We start from the raw sequence: 26,755 nt of genomic DNA, 5'->3' as shown, positions 1-26,755 counted from the left end.
CATCCTTTGGTCAAGGAATAAGCACAACCTGATTAACGCTTCTCACGAAAAAGTTTCATTTTAAAAAATATACCTTTGCTAGTTGAGTTTTAATTTACTAAAAAAAAATATCCCAGTGCTTCTCTGCAAATCCTATTCAAACTCGAACCTAGTTACTTGTTAAGTACATTACATTTGGACGCCACAAAAATGGAAAAACGTTAATTCCTTATACGTCTGCATTGCCAGCGGTCATGAAACATGTGGTTTGTCTGGTATACGGTGTTAGAGTAAAGTTGTTATCCTGACACTTTCGTAGGGTAATAATTAATATAAATTAGAGAAAATATTAAAATTGAAAATATTAAAAAGGGGTCAAGTATATACTGTGGAAGCATACTTTGATAAAATAACTAGTGTAAATGTTGTGGGTTTGCTCTGTAGCACACCGCTTAGTGCTGTACTAGTAACGAATTGGCATGCTAAGTTTACGTGACAAACCTTACTAATTGGCTGTGGTGGGTTTAATGACACATTTTTACGCGAACTAACCCCCCAAAAATATTTATTTTGGATATTGGTCGCGAAAGCCGACATGTTATACTGAAGTATCCTTTGTACGTATATACTGATTAATTAAGACCACATGCGTTATAAGATCCCTAATGACACAAATGTAATTAAGGGCAGTTAAGAGTTCATTTATGTATAACCTTTATACAGGAAACCATAATTAATGCGACATTGGATCAATTGAAGTTGGTTATTCTAAAAAAATATCGCGCCTGTAGATTGCCGACAGATATCACAAGGATAGCTGTAATAAAAGGGATTTTCATGCTAATAAAACAATTAGTGAACGTATTCTTGGTTCTTTCGGTAAAGTCACGTAGAAGAGAAACAATAAAATAATAAAAAAAGTCTGTGGTTTTCACACCTGATGATGATTGCTTGCGTTGCAGTCTAAACGTCGTGAGAATTTTATTGTTTTATATTTTTATTATTTTATTGTTTCCCTTCTACGTGACTTTACCGAAAGAACCAAGAATATGAATTCCTGCAGTCACGAAAGCTTTAAATAAAAAAAATTAGTGAACTGTAACAAAACTCGACAAATTGGAAAACACCACCACAGAGGCATCTCGTCCTAAGAGATTTTCTCTGGACGTTTAAAACGGTGCTTGACAATACTCTCCCCGTACCATGTAGGGTGTAATCCTTCAAAAGATACCCCCCTCTTAAATCATACGAAGTCCCTTTTTTTATAAAACGATTGTTTTTCTTCCCCATCCTCTCCACGCCTCCCACTAATCTCAATGCACACTTATCACTACACATGTGTGGACACTCCTCTCAACACCAGAAGGGCCATTCCCTAAAACGTCACCTATTGCATATTATATTTCCACCACTGCCAACGCAGTATCAAAAAACAATTTAAGTAAACAATATTTTATCAAATACATGGGCTTCATTTTACTGTAATACATTATTTTTGACAAGAAGACTCCCAGGTACCGCTGCATATTATATACAAACTGCATGTTTTTTCTCTCTCTCTCTCTCTGGGAATGTTTACAATCTTCTATATTACTTTATAGCACGTTCCAATTTTTTTCCTCGCTACAGGGTATTTATAGAGCAATGCGTGTATTTCCAAACCATAGTTAGTTCACATGGAAAACTACCACTATGCGTCATTTTTCCAGTTTCTATTCGTCACTCAAACTGCCAAAGAAAACGTTACCGTTTCTGCAAAAGAACTGCATTGTTCATTCCTTGAAAATGCCACATTCTCAATTTCGTAACAGTTGAGACAAAAGATGCCATCAAGAGTCCAGTGGATTGGTCTCACACAGGTAATAAGGAACTTCCCACTCACCTTACATGTATTCAGTTTTATACATTGAATGTTCCAATTCATACCGCATTTGCAGATGCATGAAGAGTAAACGTCAAAGTTATCAAGTTTTGGCTGGGCGGTGTTGCGATCAGAATGCCGAACTCACAATCGGAAGGTTGCGAGTTCAAATCCTGGTCAGGAATGGGGATCCGCTCATCCCTTCACCCTGCCGGCTCAAAATATGAGTGTGGTAGTCCTTCCGGCAAGAAAAAAAAACCCGCTCCCTAACATGCGAACGTGGAATTTCCACCGCTGGCCAAGTGCCACCAACAGAGATGCGCGCCACCCCAGGTACTTGTTCGGACACGACTGTTGCCTCCAGAGAAGATCGCCACCCAATAAAGAATGTCGCTCGGCCAAATGCCCAAAAAGGTACTCACAGGGACTGCTGAGAGGTTGACGATGGTGCTGGTGGTGGTGCTGGTGGTGCTGCTGCTGCTGCTTCTGCAGCGAGTGCGGCTGTCCAGGCGGCAGTGGTGGCAGAGGAGGTGGCCCCAGGGGCGGCTGGGCCCAGTCCCAATTGTGAGCGAGGCTGGGCACGGGAGGAAATGCGGCCGCGTGTCCCTGGAGCATGCAGGCAGGGGGCCCTCCCCGTGGCACATCGCGGCCCGTGCGCGGGCTGATGGCCAGCGACTCCAGCATGCAGTCGTACATGGCAAGCACCCCACCCACCAACACACACACACCTGGGCCCGAATGTGCCGGGGGTCGCGCAACGCCGAGAAAGGAAACCTGGTGGTGGGGTTGTTTTTTCTCTCCACCCCGCCACCTCCCCGCAACTTCTTTAACAACAACCTGGCGGCCGAAAGCGAACGCCGCGTGGTATCGCGAGTGTTTTGCGGCGCCGCAGCGCTGTGCCCGCCGACTCCTGCGCCCGCCCGCCCGCCTTGGCAAAGTTTGTCGAAGTTTGAACTTCGCGTGGGAGTGGAGCGCGGGCGGCTCCTCGTTGCGCGGTGGCAGCGGAAGACTCGGAACAAGATGCGTAGGAGATTTCCCAAAGAGACCGCACTCATTCCAGTACGTGCAGCACAGTTATCCCCGCTTTCGTCTGCTGTAGAACGGCGCTCGGTAAGGTAGTCGTTTTCTCTTGGTTCTTAAATATCTTGGTTGGTTTAAAGATACTTTCTTTTTTTTGTTTAACCAAAAAAAAATCTTTTTTTATGCGACACAAATTCTGTGTTTTTTTTAAATATATATTTTTTAACAAAAATCCACGTTCAGTGGTCTTCAACGAAAACAATTTCGCGTCGAATGTATTCGTATGCTCCGAGCATATAAACTTCCCTGTTCTCGGCTCACTTGCGCCCTTCTCCCTCATCTACACCAAGGCAAAGCAGGCAGAGCGTCCCTCCACCCACACGGTTCATGAGTTATGGTAGAAAACAGAGCTAAGAGCCTGTAACTGAGCCAGATTGCCCTCTGGCTACTAAACCATGCTCCGCGCCACCCCATCAGGGGACGGGGTGGCGGGGGGTGTCGGGGTTTATGAACGCGTCTTCCCCCTCGTCCACATGCACCCGATTTTGTCTACAGCGGTGGCTGGAAAATCTAATTGAATCACACCCGTGCAACAAAACAAACCTTTTAGAATTCACTTTAGAGACATTTAATGACGATGCGCTTAGTAAGCGTGGTAGAATGCCTTCCCAATCCCCCCCCCCCTCCGATAAGCACTCCTGCTTGCGAATGGAATAGTCCACTGGGTTGGGCTCAGCCCACTTCCTGCCTATTGGCCGGGGTCCTGCCAAGTCCCTCAGCAGCACATTCCTCAGGCCGCACTACTTTTCTGGACGTGCACGCATACAGTGCCCGGCACTATATTTTTTCGGTGTGCCATTCTTTTTTTAATTTTCACCCATTAAAAAAATTAATATATATAGACACGCACCGAAGCTCTGATCTAAATCAACCCATAAACCATCCGAGTAGTGTGATAGCCTATAAACCAGCAAGTTCACTGACAACCACTGTAGGTAAAGTGGCATTTGTACGTGAGATGTTACACACACACGCGCAAAAAAAGGACCAGAATGTGCCAGCTCTTGAGCCACAATAGCATTGGCTTTGAGAAATAAAAAAACCGTAGAATCTGGTCTTATGTAACGTTGCAGATCATTAACAAACTGCTCTTGTAAAGCTTGCTGTCACTCTTGCGACTTTAATGATGTCATTTTTCACCATCGCAGAGCCCACACAACTGAGTCTTTAATTCCCCGTGGTGTTATGTTTAAATTCCAGGCATACTAAAAAAAATGAAAATCAACAAACCGACCCGATCCAACGTTGTTTTTTTTGTTGTTCCAACCATCAGTATTGCACTGTACAACAGAAGTTTCCAGCACCATCCCTGGCCACACAAGAGAAGAAAAAAAAACAACGAACTTTCAGACTTCGTTGTGTGCACACACTCCGGGTTATGCACCCTCCCATGGGATATTTTAGCAGTGTGGGATATTTGGCAGAGCACGTCACACAATGGCAGGGTTGGGTCCGCCCCTGGAGAACACTGCTGAACTCTGAGTGAACCTGGACGGTCCTCGGGAACCTTGGGCTGACCCCGCACGAACGTGACATCACAACTCCCACCCTGCATCCCTGCAACTCTCCACTTGACTTTACATTTTACTATAGTCCCCCTTTATTTTTGTAACACGAATAATTAAAAAAAACCCACATCTTACTGCTTTCTTGGTTTCAAATGGTTTTCTGTAAGTTTGTTGAATGTTTTTCCGACGTGAAATTTTTCACTTTTTTTGTTATCAGGCCCTATATCTGTGTGTAAATATATATTTTTAACTTTTTTTCATTAAAAAAAACACGTCTTTCCTCTTCACATTCTGCAGACAGCTTTGTCTTCATGTTTTCTTCTCCATGATAGATTGCAAATCTTTACATTAAAACAAAAATCAAGGCCAGATCGATTTAACTATGGCATCACCTCTTTGATATAAAACAAAGTCAAAAATAACATTTGCAATGTCAGCGGACAGCCAAGTGAAATTTTGTGAATTATTGTTGTTGGTTTTTTTAATCCATGACATAACGACTGATGGTTACGTGCTGAAGCTGCCTAGCTAATTTTACCGCACACTGCAGCGTTAACCCCTTGATGGCGACCCAAGCAACGGGTGATTCATGTGGGAAAAAAGCATTACGGGAGGCCCCCGGTGGCGTGGCTGTCTGTCGAGCGCTAACGGCGTGTTGGCAGGGACGTGGGGGCCATGCCATGCCAATCACCCATGCTGCCACGCATCAACATGAAAGGGGCTCTGCGGCTTTAAATCAGGGCCAGACCCCCTGCCCTGTCATTCATCGGCACTGCTTGCTCTCCCCCACCCACCACCACCACCTTCCCCCAATCCTGGAGACATGTCAATCAGCTAAAGATCCCTCTGGCTGGGGATGGAGGAGAGTAGGAGATGCTGGTGGTGAGTAGGGGGTGGAGGCGTTGAGATGCCAGCCATTTATCAGTCTGAGGGTAAGACGGCTGCTCAGCTGTGAGGAGAGAGGGGTTAATGCTCCTTCTCTCTTTCCTTACCACTCTGACTTAAAGTGCACTTTTTCAACCCTCTGTCACACAGTATCAACCTGGTGCCTTTGCGTTGCTCTGCAAATATCAGTTTGGTATACCATACTTATATACAATTATTCTCCGTTGAATAAGGAAAACAGTAAACAGTGCTAATGCAAATGCATGTGTTGACAGTTCTGATCTGTGTATTTTGGCTAAGATTTTGTGCAAACACTGTATCAGTAACTAATATTTAAACAACTTTCAATGCGGATTTTTGTACTTTTGTAAACCAGGATAACCTCTTTACATAAATACAGAGCTCATCTCTCTGCTTTTTGGTTTGTAGTTTTGCACATTTTCTAAATATTGTGATCACAATAACAGCTGACAAATACTTCGTGCGAAAACTCAATGTGTGTCTGGGATAATTATAGGTGAAAAAATAATAAAAAGTCAAGAGTCTACATCTACGTAATATATATTTTTTAGTCCATCAGCCAATTGGCCTTGTGGAGCAGTGTTTTACAGCAGCGTTTGTTTGATGGAGGCAACCTACGGACCCTTTAAGTCTGATCAGCAGTCAGGCCTGTTAAACAAATGTTACTAGATTTACAAATGTTTGAGGTAAGAGCCGTCCAACAACATTGTATTTTTTTTCTTCAAAAGAAGTGTTTAAAATAATGTTGACAGTACATATACCAAGAGGTGAATTGTTAGGTTTGGGGAAAAGTGAGGTACGGTGCAGATCAAAGACACGCATATAAACAATGTGCAGAAGCACATAACCAACATTATAACGTGCTGTAGTCTAAATGGCCCTGCACGAAATCCATAAGTCTTTACGCAAGAGAAATAGTAAAATTACGTATGCTTTTTGCCTTTACTTTGTGCTGTACAGCAAGGATAAAGAGTGGTCTTTAGTGATATCGCTATCTTTAGCCTCATCATTATGACCATTATCATTATGATCACTATCACGCATTGTCCATCCACTCCTGGATGAAGAACTGCCCATGCTCTCGGTACTGAACATTAAACATTTCTCTCAGTTGTGCTTGCAATGTGGCTTTTTAAAGTAGGTATCTGTGTTCTTGACAATCGTTGCAGGTACTTTAATGTTTCTTATGGATTATTTTCCGTAGTTTCCTTTCTGACTTTTTACTCCACTTGTTTAGAGTTTGAAATCCAAGCTAAGTTTGTTTCAAAGGCTACACTGTGTTTTCCTCGACTAATTTTAGTGTTTCAAAGACTTATTTTAAATGTCATAAATTATTCCTGTAGCAATCAATTATTATGGAAATCGATTCTTCTTGCTGTAATCTTCTCTTCTGGCAGTAATTGATTATATTCCATATTTAACTCAATTACTGTTCTTTTTCTCATTACATTTTTTGTCGGCTTACTTGTGGACTTTCCCATTAGTCTTTGAACTTATAATTACTTCCATTGCTTTACAGTTTTAGTTTCCTCCTTAAGCTTTGAGGGTATTTATTCTCCTGGCATCACGTTTGAGGCTCACGATATACACAATATCCTGGACAGGTGTGCCTCTTGTGTTTAGTGTAAATGGGGTTCCCACGTGCACCACGCCACGCACGTCCTGACATCATTCCAGCGATGTAATCTACTGACGTCACTTACTCCTGCCACACTATCAATAAAATCCATCGGCCCAATGGCCTTGTGGGAGTGCATAATTTCCGCAGCACTGATTCAGCACAGTGCAAGCAAACTCTGGACCCGTTTTAACAGTTTCTCATCTGCAATCAGGCTTGCTTTCATCGCTGCTGGTGAACTGACAGATGTTATAGGCAATGGTTCTCTTTAAGATACGGGTCTTAGTTCATAAGCATTTTCCCAGTTCATCAGCATTTTTTCAAGCAAGTCTGACTCTTCCGATGAGATGCCGTAGAAAAAAATCGCTCCAGAGTTTGTACAGAATCAATGCTGCTGGAATTATGTACTCCAATGCCATTGGGCTGATGGGTTGTGAAATAAATACTTTACATTTTTACGTGCAGATATATGAAGCGGCTATATTGCCCGCTTGCCTTTTTTTGTTATTTATATTCTCCACAACAACGCTCATGATTATTTTGTGTGTTTTTTATCAATAGAGATGGGCATGATTATAGGCCTACAAATCAAAGCAAAGGGAGTGGGTGAAGCATAATGTTGATGTTTAAAAAGGCAATGATTGTTCGTAAACAGCTAAGTCTCCAATATTCAATATATTAATGTAGCTTTTAAAAATTTTCATAATGTTTACCATTTCCTTAGTGCCAATCTATAGCATTGGTGCAAACTATTTTGAACATTATTCCAACTAATGAATCATTTGTAAATCCTATCAGATTAGTTCCGATGCAGCTCTGACAGCTTAATAATTTGTGGAATGCCACACACTACCTAATTACATATTTAATATGTATTTTGTAATGCATCTCCATGTTTCTCCCTCCAGATTAGAGTCTGGAGGTAGACTGGCATTACAAAGGATCCGCCAGTCGGTAAATTACTAGTATTTAAGATAGATTAATGCCAGATGCTTCTCAGGTGGTTACGTATTTTAACATAGCCTATGAAATATAAATTTAGTGGTTTTACTTATGTATAAAACGATCTACATTATACTATGCACCCATTTTGTGTAACATGCCTGTCGTTATTATAGAATTTAAATTACAAATTAGCACAGTACTTTTGAACAAAAACAAATACACTGGAACAAGTGGGAAAACTTTCTTTAAACATAAAGGAAATCAGGAAGAATTACGTGCAAGTTCTTGCAATATTCCTCTCAAACATATTTTTTTCATTCTGGATTCCTATAATTTGCAAGCAAAATACATTTCATACATACACCTTCCGATGATTATAAAAACATAGTTAATTGTCTGCTATCAATCATGTGTTTTGTCATATATGCTGTACAGTAGCCGACCAAACATGTGTTAATGCCTTATTTACGCTCTCAGGTCTCAAAGCTATCTCGTGACATTTTAACCTTATGGCGGTACCCCGGCTCTCGCACGATGTCCGTGATGCAGTCATTTTTAGTCCGTTGATGGTCAGCGATGCGGCAATCGACCCATCTCGACGAGCTGTACACGATGCACCGCTGCGGTGCGTGCGAGCGTTCAGGGTTTCAGCGCAATCGTCCTCGCTGCGTTTCGACATCGCGGAGTGTGGCACTGATTTCGCATTGGTTGGTACCCCCAGTCGCGGAGTTAAGTACACCCCTGGAAAAAAAATAGTGTCCCAAAAATTAAAACATTTAATTGCCTCGGCCCATTTTGTATTATTTGTTACCCCAGGGTACCGCCATAAGGATCATTCTTCAAATCCCTGCCTAGACCAGCGAAGGATCATACCACGACTGGCACAAGTCACTACCCAGGGGCACGTCCACTGGCAATTCCCATTAAAATATGCTTGAATGGAAACAATAAAATGAGAAAACATTTTACACTAAAATGATCAACTTGCACAATGGGTTAGATTTTTTTTTATATATATACAAATAAAATCTCTCGAAGCGGGACTTGAGTATTTGGGGTAATCCAGAAAGGCTACCAAAAATGAATTATTTTGAAAGAAAAAAAACTAACTGAAACACTAATAGAGGGTTTATTTAGTTACACACAGAAGAATAATCTTCCAAGCTCGCCCCCTCACCTCCTTCAGACACATTTGGAAACGGGCAAAAAAAATTCTCCCAACTCTTCTTGTACCATCCAATCGGTCGTTTACATCACGCCGATAAATCAGTAATCGATCACTGAAATCATGGAATGGCAGATGGCAGCCTTCGCGCGGCCCAGCATGTTAAGTGAAAAATCACGACGAATCCCATCATCAACGCGGCGACCGAACATCGATCATCGATCTCCCTGTCTCCAAGAACAACAGCGCGCCAACGGCCATTTTCAGGGCCAAACAACCACGCCAGTTCCCGACGCTGTCGTCTGGCTTTACCACCTGAATGTGAAATTGTAGCCGCTGCTCTGCATCTACATCGGCAGCCGTACTGACAGAAGAAGACTGAAATCGTCGGAGAGCCCAGCTCTAGTATAAACAGTGCCCCCCCGTGCCTGGCTGACCTGCATAACATGGACTCCATTTTGTTTCACATAAAAGTTATGCGTTTTTTTCATATTTCTGACAAGTTTGGCAGTCACAGCGGCAAGCTGTAAAATGCTTGTCTGCCAGAAAAACAGTGTGACACTAGGCAATAGCATGTGATGGATGACAGGAACTTACAACAATGGGGCAAGTGGCCAGAATGGAGGAAGCCAATGGCACCCTCGCCGATGAGTTTTAGATGGTAACACCCTAAACTTTTATTAGTGTGCATACTTGCATCATGCACTAATATAACAAGATAAAACTGCACATTGAGCATTCATCTAAACTGTGTACTATATATATCTGTATAATACGGTGCGATCCTATATATTTAACATAGCAATATATTAAAAGTAAAAGCGTGTTAAAAGTAATATCACCCATGTGACCATGACATTACCTCCTGTTCCATGTCACATGGCAACGCCATGTGAATTGGCAGACCTTGCATGTAATGAAAGTGTGACGAGATGTATCAAAGACTCAATTCTCTTAGCCATTTTCAATTTCATAAAGTCACATTAGGGTTACTAAGAATACAGTCTGACTTTTTAGCTCAGATTTTTCAGGCTGAAAAAGCAAACTTTCCCAGGTTTCAGTGAGGGAAAAAAGTATTTGATCCCCTGCTGATTTTGTACGTTTGCCCACTGACAAAGAAATGATCAGTCTATAATTTTAATGGTAGATTTATTTGAACAGTGAGAGACAGAATAACAACAATAACCCAGAAAAACGCATGTCAAAAATGTTATAAATTGATTTGAATTTTAATGAGATAAATAAGTATTTGACCCCCTCTCAATCAGAAAGATTTCTGGCTCCCAGGTGTCTATTATACAGGTAACGAGCTGAGATTAAGAGCACACTTAAAGGGAGTGCTCCTAATCTCAGCTTGTAACCTGTATAAAAAACACCTGTCCACAGAAGCAATCAATCAATCAGATTCCAAACTCTTCACCATGGCCAAGACCAAAGAGCTCTCCAAGGATGTCAGGGACAAGATTGTAGACCTACACAAGGCTAGAATGGACTACAAGACTATTGCCAAGCAGCTTGGTGAGAAGGTGACAACATTTGGTGCGATTATTCGCAAATGGAAGAAACACAAAAGAACTGTCAATCTCCCTTGGCCTGGGGCTCCATGCAAGATCTCACCTCGTGGAGTTGCAATGATCATGAGAACGGTGAGGAATCAGCCCAGAACTACACGGGAGGATCTTGACAATGATCTCAAGGCAGCTGGGACCATAGTCACCATGAAAACAATTGGTAACACACTACGCCGTGAAGGACTGAAATCCTGCAGCGCTCGCAAGGTCCCCCTGCTCAAGAAAGCACATATACATGCCCATCTGAAGTTTGACAATGAACATCTGACTGAATCAGATGACAACTGGGTGAAAGTGTTGTGGTCAGATGAGACCAAAATGGAGCCCTTTGGCATCAACTCAACTCGCCATGTTTGGAGGAGGAGGAATGCTGCCTATGACCCCAAGAACACCATCCCCACCGTCAAACATGGAGGTGGAAACATTATGCTTTGGGGGTGTTTTTCTGCTAAGGGGACAGGACAACTTCACCGCATCAAAGGGACGATGGACGGGGCCATGTACCGTCAAATCTTGGGTGAGAACCTCCTTCCCTCAGCCAGGGCATTGAAAATGGGTCTTGGATGGGTATTCCAGCATGACAATCACCCAAAGCACACGGCCAAGGCAACAAAGGAGTGCCTCAAGAAGAAGCACATTGAGGTCCTGGAGTGGCCTAGCCAGTCTCCAGACCTTAATCCCATAGAAAATCTGTGGAGGGAGCTGAAGGTTCGAGTTGCCAAACGTCAGCCTCGAAACCTTAATGACTTGGAGAAGATCTGCAAAGAAGAGTGGGACAAAATCCCTCCTGAGATGTGTGCAAACCTGGTGGCCAACTACAAGAAATGTCTGACCTCTGTGATTCCCAACCAGGGTTTTGCCACCAAGTACTAAGTCATGTTTTGCAGAGGGGTCAAATACTTATTTCCCTCATTAAAATGCAAATTTAATTCATAACATTTTTGACATGCGTTTTTCTGGAATTTTGTTGTTGTTATTCTGTCTCTCAAATAAACCTACCATTAAAATTAGACTGATCATTTCTTTGTCAGTGGGCAAACGTACAAAATCAGCAGGGGATCAAATACTTTTTTCCCTCACTGTATCATACGCACTAAGATGATCTTGAAAGAATTAATGGGAATTCTTGTCAAACATCGATGCAAAAAGGCAATGTAATTTATTTTTTAATCTTTGTGTGTGTTAAAATTTATAATAGCCATTATATTCCAAAAGCAAAGAAAAATGTATCACTTAAATTACAATATGTAAACATTAACTGTGATAATAATTTTTCATAGATTTCAAACTACTGTATTGTGATATTTAATTTCAATAATCTTCAAAACAAGAAGCGATTTACAATTACCCTTTGTCATAAGGAATGTATATACGGGACCTAAAATGTTAAAGAAATGCGCAACATTCAGAGCATTACAACAATTGCATGTTTTCTAAAAGTAAGTATCTGAGAATGGAGCATACCACTGTTATTGCACATCAGTATTGATCATTGTAGTGAAATGCTTTTACATGCCATCACAATAAATATACTGCTTATATGTAAGCAATATTTAAAAGTGTAACAAAAATGGTTAAACATTTTGACATTCGTTAATATACCTTCATGTAATCACTCAAGGTGAATGATCGATACAATGTCCTGTGTGTATGCCGAATCTGCCAAGACACTATCTAAGTGGAATACAATGAACCGCAACTTCAACTTGGCCCACAAGTGTTTAATGTTCGCAAAAAAATGCTTTAATTTTAGATGATAGAAGACATATAAAATGTATCATTACTGTATGGCGAGGATGTAAACATTTTAAGGCATTATGTCTAGGTACATTTTTCCTTGGTTTTGTGAAATGGCCCACCGGTCGCAAGTTTGCAGAGGTTCATGGCTCGAATCTGACAGGCCACTCTGGTTATTATTGCAGATGTGTTAAAAACACTTACACACACCGTGTGCTTCACAGTGGACGTTAAAGATCCCGTCAGGTAATTCGAAACGAGTCGGCCATTGGGTGCCAGCGTCATGGTCCAAATTTTTCTCATTTGTATGTACAGTATGTTGAACTTCTTTCTCGCCGTACGTAGCCAACTGTGCTAATCAAAGGTGAAAAATGATCCACAAATTGCTTAGTTGGGTATATACAGCATCACTAATTCCCCGCTGTGAAACTCTTGCAGACCATCTCTGTCAAACACAGCGCCTTCGTGATAGCCGCGCACGAGAAGAATGGTGCCAACACGAAATGTACTAAATTATGACTCTATTACCCTGCAATAAAAACCCAAGGAAATGGGGGAGGGGGGGGAGCGGTATGCATTCAGACATGCTCTGACCACACACAACCCCATTAAACTGGCCTGTTTTACAAGTACTAGCACTTACTTTCATGTGCCTTCAGGACTATGAGGAATTAAGTGAAAAATGATAATGGTAGCATTTGGTGAAAATGTCATGCCGCATTTCAGGAGACGTTCACCACAGCTACAGTATGCGTTGCATTTTGGAACGGCATAAATTGCATTTCCAGAAGTGCCTCTGGTAATTTTGCAGTGTTTTTTGGAGTTATTTATTGCAGTGTAATTACAGAACAGAGATGGGTTATAAACCCAAGAAAGAGAAAAGGCTCCTTTATGTTTTGAACAGTTGTTTTGGAGGCTACTGAGCAGGCCTCGAAGAGACTCCATTAAAATCTTTAGCTGCCCCATACAATCGCTAACTCAACAGAGGATTAACAACACGCATCTTACAAAAAATGCCCAATGATGATAATCTTAAGTAAAACAAAACAAGCAGAAATATGCATTGCAAATGTACTATCCTGCGTGATGTACATGTTTGTGTGACGAGAAATGTTTTCCGTGATTTTACAGTACACGTCGTTACGGATCCAGTTTTTCATCCTTTTCATTTCAGCCGACAGGGCTCAACTTATTCAAGTTTAAACTTGTGTGTCTGAAATCAGTGAAACCCCCCAATCGAGAGAGAGAGAGAGAAACTCGGCTAAATAACAGTGATTGTCCGTGGTTCAGCAGCTCCCAAGCACTGGGCCAGGAAAAAAAAACACATTCGGTAAAGTGCTCATCACGTAACTTGTCTTGCCCTTTTTTGCCATTAAAACAAAGCACGCACTTTTAAGTGTGGTCTGTAATTTAAGGGTGGACTAGTTTAAGGCGATACGCAACTATGTGCGGCACGGTAGTGTCGCGGTTATCGCACTGCACGACAGAATCCGCATATCTCTTTTTGTTTGCCCCGCAGACGTCCAGTAAGGGGCAGGTTGGCAAGTTATGACAAAACTCGGCCACCTGAGTTCGATTCCGGCTGATGGCCAACATCAGTGGCAAATATCTGAACCAACCAAGGGCCTCACCCCCCACCCCCCCCAGGTCGACGAACACTGACATGAAGTGCCTCGATGTGATGTATACATATCCAGCACTGGGGGACACAGAGGCAGTCCAGGTGTGGTGTGCTGGAACGCATCATCCCCTCGTGTGCCATGCCGACCTCAATAGTCTGTGAAACCGGGGAGGATGACGTGGAGTGACGGCAAAGTGTTTTGCGCACCGCGCTCATTGAGCCAGAAACCTAAGCTGGATTCCCACCCATGGCTAACATCGGTGGCAGGTGGTTATGACAACAGTATTTTCACAAGCCTCCAATGCCGCTGAACAAACATCTTCTGGTTTCAAGCAAATAAGCTTAGTACTCCAGCGTGAAGATATACGGGCCAGCGTTCACAGGAGACACTTGCAAAGAGTGCTCTATAGACACGAGGATGCGTGTCTATCGAGTTATTGGAAGACATCAGGCATATTGCAACTAATGAATACATTTAGTTATTATTCACGTTAAGCTACGTTTGCACAAAATGAACACCTAAGACAATTAAGCAACATGCAAAACGTTATTTTAATAACACAAATACATGCGGTTTTACTGTTGTTTAACATGGCCTTTTGTTCGCTATAATGCAATGCCCAGTGTAAATCTGTGGAAACATTTCAGACGCTTCCAAAAGGGAATGCAATCTATATCAAAACATGCTCTGTATGAAAAATAACAATAGGTTTTTACGCTTTATAGCAATAAAACAGTTGTATTACGATGTTCAAACACCAAATAGAAACATTTTTCAAGGAACCAAGTCTGCATTAACCACACATGGTACTTGTGCTGAACATGCAAACAAACATGCTCTGATAATATCTGCACAAATATGTTCTGACAGTCTTCTTTTGAGTCTCGTCTCACCAGTGTCAGACCAGAGAACGCCAAAAAGCACACAGCAGTACAAAGACAATGCACTCTCAGGCCATTCATAACTCGGGGTGAGCACCTGTACCATGGGACCTTTCTGCCAGTATCAAAGTATCAAAAATAAGAATAGGTTTCACCCTGTGTGGCAATAAAACAGGTGTTAAGATGTTCAAACACCAACTATTAACCTTTTGAAATAATATTCTCTGTATTTGCAGTGTTATTGCGCACACCCATGGCAGGTGCACTTTATGAGGATTTATATTCACGTGGATTTAGTTTACACAATGTCCTTTTTCACATCCTTTTAGAATTATGAGATTTAATTCACATGAATGTGGACAAAAAGGCATACGTGTGCATTAAAATCGCAAAATATTACCCCCAGAGCCAGTTCCAACATGCGCATTCTCTTTACGAATGGAAAATAATACTAAGTCGACAACAGGGGGTAGCTTCGTCTTCAACATCACGAACGCGATTTTCACGTCAAGCACTTCCATACCCTGTGTGACATTAACCATAACGAACCGCATTTTTAAATCAATATGCAAAGAGCCCCACCAACCTATTAGCAGATGGCTTATCAGTGAGCCGAGGACACGCGGGCGCCTTTGTAGTGGCCCATGCCGTGCACTCCCCAGCCTAAGAGCCCTGGGAAGCTCCTCCTCATACCTGTCCGTCACCGGCTCAATGCTGGGGGCAGCAACTTGAGATGAGGGGGGGGGGGCGAGGTAAAGCAGGGAGGCCAGGGTGCTGAGAGGGTTGAAGGGAGGTGGTGGTGGTGGTGGTGCAGTTGACGGGGCTCAGGAAAGGGGGGCGGGTGAAGCAAAGTTGGAAAGGGGTGGCGGATTGGGGTGGGGGATAAATGTCCCAGGGTTGAACTGAGAAGAGGCTTGAGGTAAACCCGAGGTAAACCTGAGGACACGCTCGCCGGAAAGCCGCACACGCCGTTCACCCCTTTTGCAACGTGGGGCACGTTAAAAACATGCGTGTGAAACCGTATAGCTGACTCTCTACGGTTTGCATATTAGGTAGTAAAATGTGCTTAATTCAAATCAGTTATATATTTTTAAAAAAACGGAGTTATTTTAACAAAGTTCGCTTGGGGACGGGCACCGGTTTGAGTTATACTACGGGCATATTTAAGTGTGATGGTAATTGATAGCTTCAAGTAGAATGCTTTGTTTAAAAAAAAATCTCAAACGGATATTGTTGTCACTGTTTAAAAATGATTGCCTTCACAAGCAGGGCTAAGGCTCTCAAACATTTACTTTCATCTCCTTCATATACTTTTAGTTCTCAAACCAATTATCAATTTATTTGTGTTATTTTTTGTTTGATATTATGATTATGATCATCATTATGTGCGATGCCCTGCAGAAATTCGTGACAGGTGCTACTTTGTTAAGAGTTTGAATCCTTTCATAGCATTATAGTGAAATATCTCCTTGTGGTGAACTTCACCCAGTAATGAAAATGACATATTATATCAGTTTCCTCCATAACATGACCAATACTTTACTTAGCAGCGTTGTGCTCATAAAAAAATCGCAAAATCCAGTAACAAAAAAAAATTCACCTTCAATAGAGTGAACTTAAATGACTTTTTTTTTGCAAACTTAAGGTGACCAGGTGGCCCGACAGTCAGAGCAATGATCTGGCACTGCTGAGATCCTGGTGTCGAATCTCGGCACCCACTCCATAATTAAACCGAGAGTTCGCAAGCGCAATGAGTTGATTGTTTCAGCCCGGGGGGGGCAACGATGACTAAACAAAAAGAAAATCCGTCATTAAATTGTAATTTTTGTTGCTTCGTTTTACCAAAAATTCTAGCTCTGAGAATGCAAACATTTTAAATTTGACTTTCATGAACATCTCTTTTATAGCAGGATACGTGGACAGTACAGATAAGAGGTCACTTGAAGGGATCTCAGAAGAGCTTCTGTAATCTCACCATTTGCGTGCTGTTTTTTTTTACAGAATCATAATACAAATTTATTTATACTGGAGGAATCCGATGAACTATGAAGCTATTTTTCACAGATGTCCAGTAGGGGTGGGTAAAAACGTGATAACAACAAACAGTACAAAAACGAGATAATAGTGCAAAGTACAGGAAAGGTAAAGAAAGCACTCAAAACACACAGAAATACAACTACACCATCCCCATCCACTTATTTTTAACTTATTTTTTTACTAATTTTTCAGAAGTGATCTGGCCACAAATGATAGCTCAACAAAAGTGGCTTATCATTTGAACATGCATAGCACAGGGTGATTCACTGCTGTGCTAGAATTATGAAACTAAATGTTTTCATTTAAGAAAATTTGGCACAACTTTGAATAATATTGGGGGGGGAAATTATTTTTTAAAGTACTTTTGCAAGCAAATATCTGAAATTCATCAGTGTCAATGCATTACTAACAAGGATTTCCTATACAAAATGCAGAATTAATTTCTCGTAGCTGGCCAATGTGCAAGAGGAAAATGTTGAATCATTATATTATTTTTGTTCACTAAAGGTCACTTCTCACCATGCCATCGCTTTACAATAAAATTCTCTTTTAGCTAAACAACAATTTCAGAATATTTTAAAGAAGTGCTATTGCTTTGCGAGAAGCATACAAAAAATGTTGATGTTACAAAAGCGTAATCTATCAAAAGGTACATGAAGTGCAATGTGATCATAGCACTCCCCATTGCTATCTTGAATTAAAAACATTACATTCACATCAAGAGACAAGCAATGTCGCGTTATACCAGTCCTGTATCTCAGCAACAAAGAAATATAAGATTCCCGGCAAAAGTACACATCCACTGCAAAACCTATTCAGTCAGCAACTGCTGCAAAAAGTTCAGTCGCTCGTAACTTTACTGCACAAACACCTGGTGCTTGAGGTTTAACATCAAAGGGACTTTTCAGATGCCGATTAACGCTGCCCTCCTTTGGATTAACATTCCGGGAACATTTCGGGAACATTTACAGGAAAAGGCAAAATAGCTACGTTGAAAGGGCAACGCCAAAGCAGTCAAGAGGATGGTTGATACGAGGGGGCGTGCTGTAGCTCACGGTGTCTCGTTACCGGACTGAAATACACGCAAAAGCGTGTGCCAGGTTCCACTCCAGGAAGCGTGAAGTATGCTCCTCTCTCCGATTTCTTCCCTCTCTCTGGATTTTTTCCCGACTCGAACTAATTAAAAAAGAATGTAAGGTTCAACCAAGAGTACGTACAAACAAAAATATCTGATTCATCACCTTTTTTTTCCTTTTTACTGGCAAAGATGCGTGGCATGGATCCGAGTCACACATGTAAAAAAAAAACCCAAGGTTGTGTACTGCTGTAATAAGGGAAATATAAGGGACAGAGTGTAATTACGGGGTGGTGGTGGTTGTTAATTTGCATGTGTAAATGTCACTAGAAACGGGTCAATTTTATGCATTTGATTTGCGTTTGTTCGCTGGCCCAAGTGTTCCGCTCTCAGTGTCTCCTCAGTGTAATTCCCAGCATACGTCTCACCCCGCTTCTAACGGAGACTAAGTGCGTCTCAATCGGGGGTCATCTCAGCCTATCATATACCTGCGGTCGATAAAACCCATACCACTTTGGGGAGAGTCAGCAATGCTCGTTTTATGAGACTGCCATTCCTAATACGGAATTTAGACAACGCAAGCTCAGAGCCACAAATAGAGATTTGTACTTCCTCGTGCTCATTATAGCACTAGGAAACGTTCGAATAGACAATATTAATTGCGTGACTGCTCGAAATGAATTATGTAAATAGAATTAGATTTATTTGTGTGACAATAGCAAGAAAATTAGTTTGAAGATGATTACTGAGGGCAAATACACAACCGATTGTAAAATAGGAAAGCTTTTTCCTGTAATATTTGATCAAAGATTGCTTGCCAACGCTTCATGGCTTTGAATGTCACCACCATCTCTTTAAATCACCGAAACCAAGTCGGCGAAAGGCAATTCCAGTGTCAGCCTTATCCGTTTCACAATCTGCGCGTGCGCACGGGATTTGTTTAAATCTTTGGGTTTGGTTCATGCGGTTCGCATAAGTAGCACCGCTTCAACATTTCCAGCAGTCTCCTATCTGACGATCAGTTATGTGGCAAGTACATTTTGCATGCTGTTTTCGACTCTGGCACTCTTACCAGATATGTATTGTGCAATTGATCATGTAAAATATTGTGAAAGGAAAAGGGAGTTTTTTTTTTATTACAAACAACGCATAAGCACGTGGGATATTTACGTAACACCACGTTTTATGAAAACACGTTTACATAACTGTGACACTCTTGCAGATTCAATTGGCCTAGATGATCAAACAGAAACATGTTAATTTTCAGCTGCAATGTAATTTCCAACCACTGCAAAATGATACCGATTTTCCTCCATTACCAAACACGCATGGATTGACAGATGGATTAAAATTATCATTATATTTTCTTGAACGCAATGATAATGTTGGGCAGAACCTGTTTACAAGGTCATGATAAGGGTGAGCTTTATTTTACAACGGGTGCTGTTTACGGTTTATTGACAGTTTAAGTTTTAATGAGCGACATTCTCTTAAATGCGATGATCAATTCACTGTGTGGGTATGCTGCGTACAGATAACCAGTGATGCATTCAGCATGAGTGGACTGCGTTCCATTATTCATGACGAATGTTTGTTCATTTATCTCTCTACCGTGCTAACGTAACAACCTATCACCATCATTACAACACAGCACAGGATCTCAACACCTACGCAACTTGACCATTTGTGAAATATTACACAAGCGCTGATATGTATTGATGTATGTATGATAATCGGATAATTTGATGTTCAACAGGTGTGCATGTTAAAAACCCGGAAGAATACGCATAAGAATGGCAATTATTGACAGCTGATCGGGATCGAAATGAATAATACAGAGGTGAATTGAAGCAGCATGCGAAGACGTGAAATTTAAACTCGTTGATGAAAATCAGAATGCTGAGGCTCCTGGAAAATAAAGTTTAAATCAGTGCAACGGCAGCTCTCTCGCCCACTTCAGCAAATGTTTTTGCTGTGGTTGTCCCACCTGATGACGAACGCTTGTGTTGCACCCGAAACGTCGTGATTTGTTTTATTTTATTTCTAACTACGTGACGTTACCGAAAGAACCAAAGAGTACAGTGAAATACTGCTAGCCATGACATATGGAGCAGAAGCAGAGACTCTGACAAATGAAATAGAACAAACTGTGAAAAGCGTATGAAAAAAATAAGAAGAGAAGCATGTGTGATTCTGGCAATAAACAGATATCAGAGGCACCAAATCGACCGTTAGGGAAAGTGCGTTCATGCAGGGCAAAAGGAATCCCGAGAAGGGAAGCGTGCCTTCAGAACACTACATGGCAGCCACTCAATCACGAGAAGGGACTGGTGATGGAATGGCAGCTGTGGAGAGAACACACCATAGGGGGCAACCGGCACAGAGACGGAGCGATGGGATCGGCTCACGTACACGGTGAGATTGTAGCATCACAGCAGTCGAGCTGTAATGACAGCGTGCAAGATGCCTTTATCCGGAAGTGGATAGAGCACGAATAACGATTATCATGCTGCGTGGGTATATACAAGCACGCCGAGTATTTTATCACCACAACCATGGATGCGTTCAATAAAGCCAACCTCGAAATCACAATGGGTCATTTGCAAGAGGGCCTAGAGAGAATGCATACGATGCGGTTTTGTTAGCTTGGACATTTGACTCTGAGACTGAACACTGGAGCCCTAAGGTGAGGTTTCAGGTGACCGAGCCAGGCACAGAGGTGAGCCCCCACCCCCCCCCCCCCCCCCCCCACAGGTAAGCAAACAAGGGGGATACCTAAAAGGCAGATGGTGGGATACTGTAAGAAAACATCTCGGATTGTTAGGCGGTGACTCTGCAACAGCTTTGGAATCCAGCGGAAGCAAGTTAGTGATGGCGACGCGTGGAAGCATCACCATCATTATTGGTTGTGTTGAGCTCTCGATCCCCGATCTATAAATGACAAAAAAAATCTACGATGTATGTTACGCAGTATCCACAACCATTAATAGTCAGGACCGCTGGCTTCATGCGAAGCGTTATTGTCAAAAACTGTAAATCGTAAAAAAATCCAATATTACATAAAATAAGCAAACCGATGTTGCTTGTGGTGTTTAGGCAGGCACAGCACTCAATTAACAACCGGAACCTTGTGAGTTCAAAACTATGTTCGGGTCAACTCCACCTCTGGGCTTTGAAGAAAGTCCCTTGTGCAGGTAGAAATGTGGGATTTTTCACCACTGGCCGAGGGGGTCGCCCACTGGCTGAGCCAGTGGGGGGGGGGGGGGGGGGGGGGGGGGGGGGTGGCACATGCGCGCCCCCCCCCCCCCAATGATCCGAAAGAAGTCCCTAATTTCGATCGGATCATTGGGGTTTATTAGTAATAAATCGGCATTTTGCGACCCCCACTACAACTGTGTAGCATATTATTACGTGCCAGGGACTCTATGAGATGATAGGACAATAGTCTGTGTCCATAATTGGCAATAAGTAACGGAAAAGCGGTTATAAGTGACTCGGAATTGTGCGCAGTTGCGTATAGAGTACACGACTTCCTTGAAGGCATCAACACCTTCAGCGAGCGCGATGCCGATCACACAACGCGGTTCGAATTTGACCCTCGATCGATGTCTGCGCCATCGCCGCACACGCGGCGAGTAACAAGCAAGGGATAAGTCCTTACTTACTAACAACTCCTTACTCACTAACAAGTCCTTACTCACTAACAAGTCCTTACTCACTAACAAGTCCTTACTCACTAACAAGTCCTTACTAATTACTAACAACTCCTTACTCACTAACAAGTCCTTACTCACTAACAAGTCCTTACTCACTAACAAGTCCTTACTTATTACTAACAACTCCTTACTTACTAACAAGTCCTGACTCACTAACAAGTCCTTACTTATTACTAACAACTCCTTACTTACTAACAAGTCCTGACTAACAAGTCCTTACTTATTACTAACAAGTCCTTACTTACTCCTATCATTTTTCATTGCTGGAGGGGTTGCCCCCCCCTACCTGAAAATCCTGGCCCCGCCATTGGGGTCGCCAGTGAAGATGTGTTCCACCCAACGTTTTTTTTTTGAGAGGCTGCTGCTAGGCACAATTAATTTACAAATACAGTAGAGAAATAGTTTACATCGACGTACATTCATATGCTTATATAATGTTCCAGAATTCTGTCTTAACTGGTAAAAAAGTAAGCATTTTAAAACCTATACATTAATCACGGGATTATGTATAGGAGATTAGGGCAAGCACTTGGGGTTTAACGACTGTACACAGATACGCTTGCTTCCCATCCAGTACTATACAAATCTAATCAAAGTTAGATTTATTCACGAAGTAATTTTACATTTGTCTTGGTCGAATGATCTAGATATGCATATGCATTCTGCTTTTAGCCAGAACATCACCACTCCCCCCAAGGTGCAGCCGAACAAACGAGAATCCCGTTGGTGCATTTTCCATAAAAGCATTTTAAAAACACAACTATTGAACGACGCTTCAGTCTGAATGTTAAATCCTGCGTGACGAATGCTAAGCATGTGAATTCGGTTAACCACATTTAGAATGCTCATAATTGCCAGTGTTTGCAGTGTGGTTTTTACACTTTTATCTGTGTGGAATCCGAAATATCAGGTTTATGCCGTATTTTTCATGAAAATATGAACAATGTTGTAGCCAACATTTTCATGGAGAAATTTGAGACTGACGCCATCCAGACTGCTACTCTGCACCCAACCTTATGGAAGAGGTACGTGGATGACACTTTTGTCATCTGGCCACATGGCCGGCCTGCTCTAGACCAATTCTTTGACCACATCAATTCCATACACCCAGCCATCAGATTTACCATGGAAGTCAAAAAAGATGGCAAGTTACCTTTTTTCGATGTCCTAATAAAAAAGAGACCTGATGGTTCAATGAGCCACTCTGTCTACAGGAAAGCTACCCATATGGATGCTTACCTGAAACCGGATTCCCACCACCATCCATCCCAGAAGAATTCCCTCATCAAGACTCTGCACCATAGAGCCCAATGCATATCCGACCAGGAACACATAGCCAGTGAACTCAAGCACGTACACCAAGCTCTTAAGGCTAATGGTTCATCCGACTACACAATCCGCAAAGCTATCACTCCAACCATGAAGAAGGACCCTCTTGAGGAGCCTTTCAAAACCATCACTTTACCCTACATTGCGGGGATCACAAAAAAGATCTCCAAAATCTTGAATAAACACAAGATCCAGGTCCGATTCAACACATTACATAAATTCCGTGATCTGGTTCCGTCTGTAAAAGATGTGATTCCGGACATACAGTACCCTGGCGTCTACAAACTAAGTTACCTCTGTGGTAGTAGTTACATTGGAGAAACCAAACGACATATCTCGGACCGCATTCGTGAACACAAAGCAGACCTAAAATACGGTAGGACCAACACCTCGGCTGTGGCAGATTACTGTTATAATTCAGTAGGCTCACATGACATTGACTTCTCCAAGACAGAGGTTATTTGCAAGTCATCTGGCTACCATGAGAGATTCGTTCATGAGGCTATCCACATATACAAACACGGAGACAATTTCAACCGAGAAGAAGGATTCTGGCTTAGCAATCATTGGAAGGATTTGATAAACCATTTTGGGTCTTAATTAATTGTTCATGCTTATGGTGGCTTTCAGACCGCATCCATTATTTTCGTCTCCCCCCTCCTCTTTTCCGAACATAGATGGACTCGTCCATCTGAATAAACTGTCAAATCGCTCTCCGTGGTGCTAACGTTAAAAATAACCGCCACTTTTTTTCAAATTTTCTTGCTGTGGTTTTCACACCTGATGATGATTGCTTGTGTTGCAGTCGAAACGCTGTGAACATTTTATTGTTTTATATTTTTATTATTTAATTGTTTCCCTTCTACGTGGTGGTGACTTTACCGAAAGAACCAAGAATATGAATCCCTGCAGTCACGAAAGCTTTAAATAAAAATTTAGGTACATTGTTGTTTAGTTCTCACATGATATGCAAGGCCGGCTTCACATAGTCTCCATATCAATGTTTTAAGATACATTTTGTCCACGATGATTATTGCAAGCTCCACGTACAATGATGAAATCGCGACTGCCAACATTTGAACCCAACGAAACATTCCCCGGGAAGTTTGACTGCCACTTGATATTTTATTCAAACCCAAAGTCGTGTCGTGCGCGTGGCCCTTCCCTTGTTGTGAATACTAAATATAAACGCTCAATTCTCGGCACGAGAATAAATGCGTATCTCTCGACTTGCTCTGTTCTGTGTTAGGAAATATCCCCGCCGCTGCTGCTGCTGCTGCTCCAAGCAGGGCTGCTCGAGCCCAGAGTCGCACAAAGGCCGCAGTATGCGCGCCGCCGCTCCCTGCGCAACAGTAACAAGGCACGGAGCCGAAATCGGAGCGGGGCAGCGTTGAAAAATGAGATCAAGCAATGCGGGGGCCACCGGGTGCGAATGTGGGGCCAACAGTCTAGGCCACGGGCCAGGCAAGCCTCCCCCCCCCCCCCACCTCTGTAGGAACTGCGGGCCTGCTTACATTGGCTCGCCCACGCAGCACGCATCTCAGCCACACATAGAACCCCTCTCTTGCCCTCCTGCACAATCCCTTTGGTTGTTTTTGTTCCATTTTGTTCCATTTGTTTAAATGGGCAGCAGAGGTATATGCAGCTGCTGGTTTTCACAAGCACACTGCAGGGACCCGATACGGAAAACCTACTAAGCGGCATTTCTCTTCGGGTACAACGGTTGCTGGAATCACAGAGCCCAAGTTAAGTCGAGGTACCTCTTACGCTCAACAAACGCGGGAGGGGGGGGTGCCCATCTCCACCGGTGGTCCTGAGTCAGTGGTGGACATTCCACGTTACTTTGGTGGGAGCCAGAATTTCAAGGAGAACCACCACTACTTACTTCCCAGAAAATTATGTTATTGAATGGCAACATATCATCTTGAGAATGTATTTTAGAGATCATATTGTATTGCCAAATGTGTATCATTCAACGAAAATACCGTCATGTATATTGGGAAGCTGCAGTGTGTCACTGAGCCCCCAAGGCACTGCAATGAAAACTAATATTATACTGCAAATAACGGCAAGAATATCGAACCATTATAGAGTTATACTAGTGCAGTACAGGTGCTGTACATGCAGGGACAGGTTAGTCTGTGACAGCTTTTTACTGCAGTCAATATTTAGTGACGTGGTTATCTCCGGTGATAGCCCTCAGAAAATGGTGGAAGTTCCACATTCTTATGTTGGGGTGCAGTTTAACCCCATTAAATCCATTAGTGACTGTCCAAAAAGCAATAATTAATTTTCACCGCCTCCAGAGACAGACGGTGTGCCAAGTCAAACCCCTATTGCGAGTCGATCGTTGTGACCACTGCGTTCGCCCAAACAGGACACAACAGGCAACTGAACGCTAAACAATCCACGTACAAAAGTGAAGCCACGCATTGTCTACATGCGTGGCTACGTAAGGACTGCGTGAGGATGCACGTGCAGGTGTGAGGAGTAACGGCAGAGCCATCATTTCGTGCAGGGGGTTACTGAGCAGTTGACTCTCCTCACCCCTGTCCCATTGCTGCTGCTTGGTGACAGACATCCAAGAAGCTAGGCTGGAAAGTTTTGAGTACTCACCACGTTACGTATTTTATCGATGCCAGAGAGACGAAGGGCTGAGCCATTTCTCCCCTCCCCCTCCCCGTCAACCAGGATTTTAAACGTCAATGTTCCGATGGTGAGCTGAGTGGTCTGCCCCTAAAGCCACCGTCGCTCAAAGCGCGTGTTGACATATTCACGTGCACACGTCAAGGGGAAGATTTCGTATATTTTGGCTGTTGCTTGGGGTTTTATTTGGATGAAGCGTGTGTTTGGGGCACGTGGACACTTGAAGTTGCGCGTGCAAGCTCTTTGAGACGACAACAACAACCGCTGTTCGCCACTAAGTGGCGGTGACATCCCCATGGTTCCTGTGCCAGGCTAGGTGCACTTTGAGGCTATCACGTCAAGTATTGAAGAGTCGCTGCTAGCAGGAGGTCATGATACAAATACAGGTGCCATGGGTTGACCGACTCAGATGACTGGCAGATGCACTAGCTGTGCCAACTTGCTGTATTTTAGCCACCCGGGGCTCTTTTTGTTATTGTGAGCATCACTCCATAGCTCTCCGTTGCTGATGGAAAAACAAGCGTAGACTTTTGGGCGGGGGGGGGGGCATGTGCGTGTTGATGTCTATATTTTACAGTGTGGGGAGCGGTGGTGTAGGGGTTAGTGTGCTGCGCTGTGAACCCATCGCCCCAAGTTCGATTCCTGCTCACGGCCAACACCGCCAGTGACGATTATCTGAACCGGTCCTGGGCTTCCCCTCGTTCGTCTCAGCGTCTAATGAGTACCTGGTGCGGTGCGTAAAAAAAACATCGCTACTGGGGGAGACAAAGGCGGTCGGGCGTGGTGCTGGCCACCCCACCCCCTCGTGTGCCACAGTGCCGGCCTTCATTAGGTACTCGTCGCTAACAGCACTTGCCCCAACAGTCTGTTAAAAGGCTATACGGGGGATTCTTTGTTTTCCGTAGCGTTGTATGAACGTGACTAGGCCCACGGGGGTCACCACAACCTATTAATGGTTGGCTTCACTTTAGATACTTGTTGGGCCAGATTTACGGATAAAACATTTTTTTGCTCATAATAAAAATGTCAGTGAGCACAAGTTTTCCCCACAGAGAGCAAACTGTGAATTGCTCTTCAGG

The 26,755-nt window shown here is 42.8% G+C and overlaps 1 protein-coding gene across 5 annotated transcripts in view; it reads right to left on the bottom strand.

Annotated features, from left to right (window-relative positions):
* The window catches only part of LOC116938796 (retinoic acid receptor alpha), a 247,046-nt gene that overhangs the window by 76,657 nt on the left and 143,634 nt on the right, over nucleotides 1-26,755 (bottom strand). Inside the window, exon 1 of one of the 5 annotated variants that reach the window (XM_076055428.1) lies at nucleotides 2,263-3,548. The exons of 3 other annotated variants lie outside the window; for them this stretch is intronic. In XM_076055428.1, coding sequence (XP_075911543.1) covers nucleotides 2,263-2,536 — 274 coding nt within the window. In that variant the 5' untranslated portion in view covers nucleotides 2,537-3,548. Of the gene's footprint in view, nucleotides 1-2,262; nucleotides 3,549-26,755 lie in introns of those variants that run through there. One more of the 5 variants, XM_032946436.2, reaches the window with a different exon arrangement.

This window comes from Petromyzon marinus, chromosome 4 (genome assembly GCF_048934315.1).
Source record: "Petromyzon marinus isolate PM22_M1 ecotype Great Lakes invasive population chromosome 4, UKy_Petmar_22M1.pri1.0, whole genome shotgun sequence".
Taxonomy (NCBI): Eukaryota; Metazoa; Chordata; class Hyperoartia; order Petromyzontiformes; family Petromyzontidae; genus Petromyzon; species Petromyzon marinus.
The sequence above is the reverse complement of the archived record's forward strand: the minus strand, read 5'-3'. Positions and strand labels throughout refer to the sequence as shown.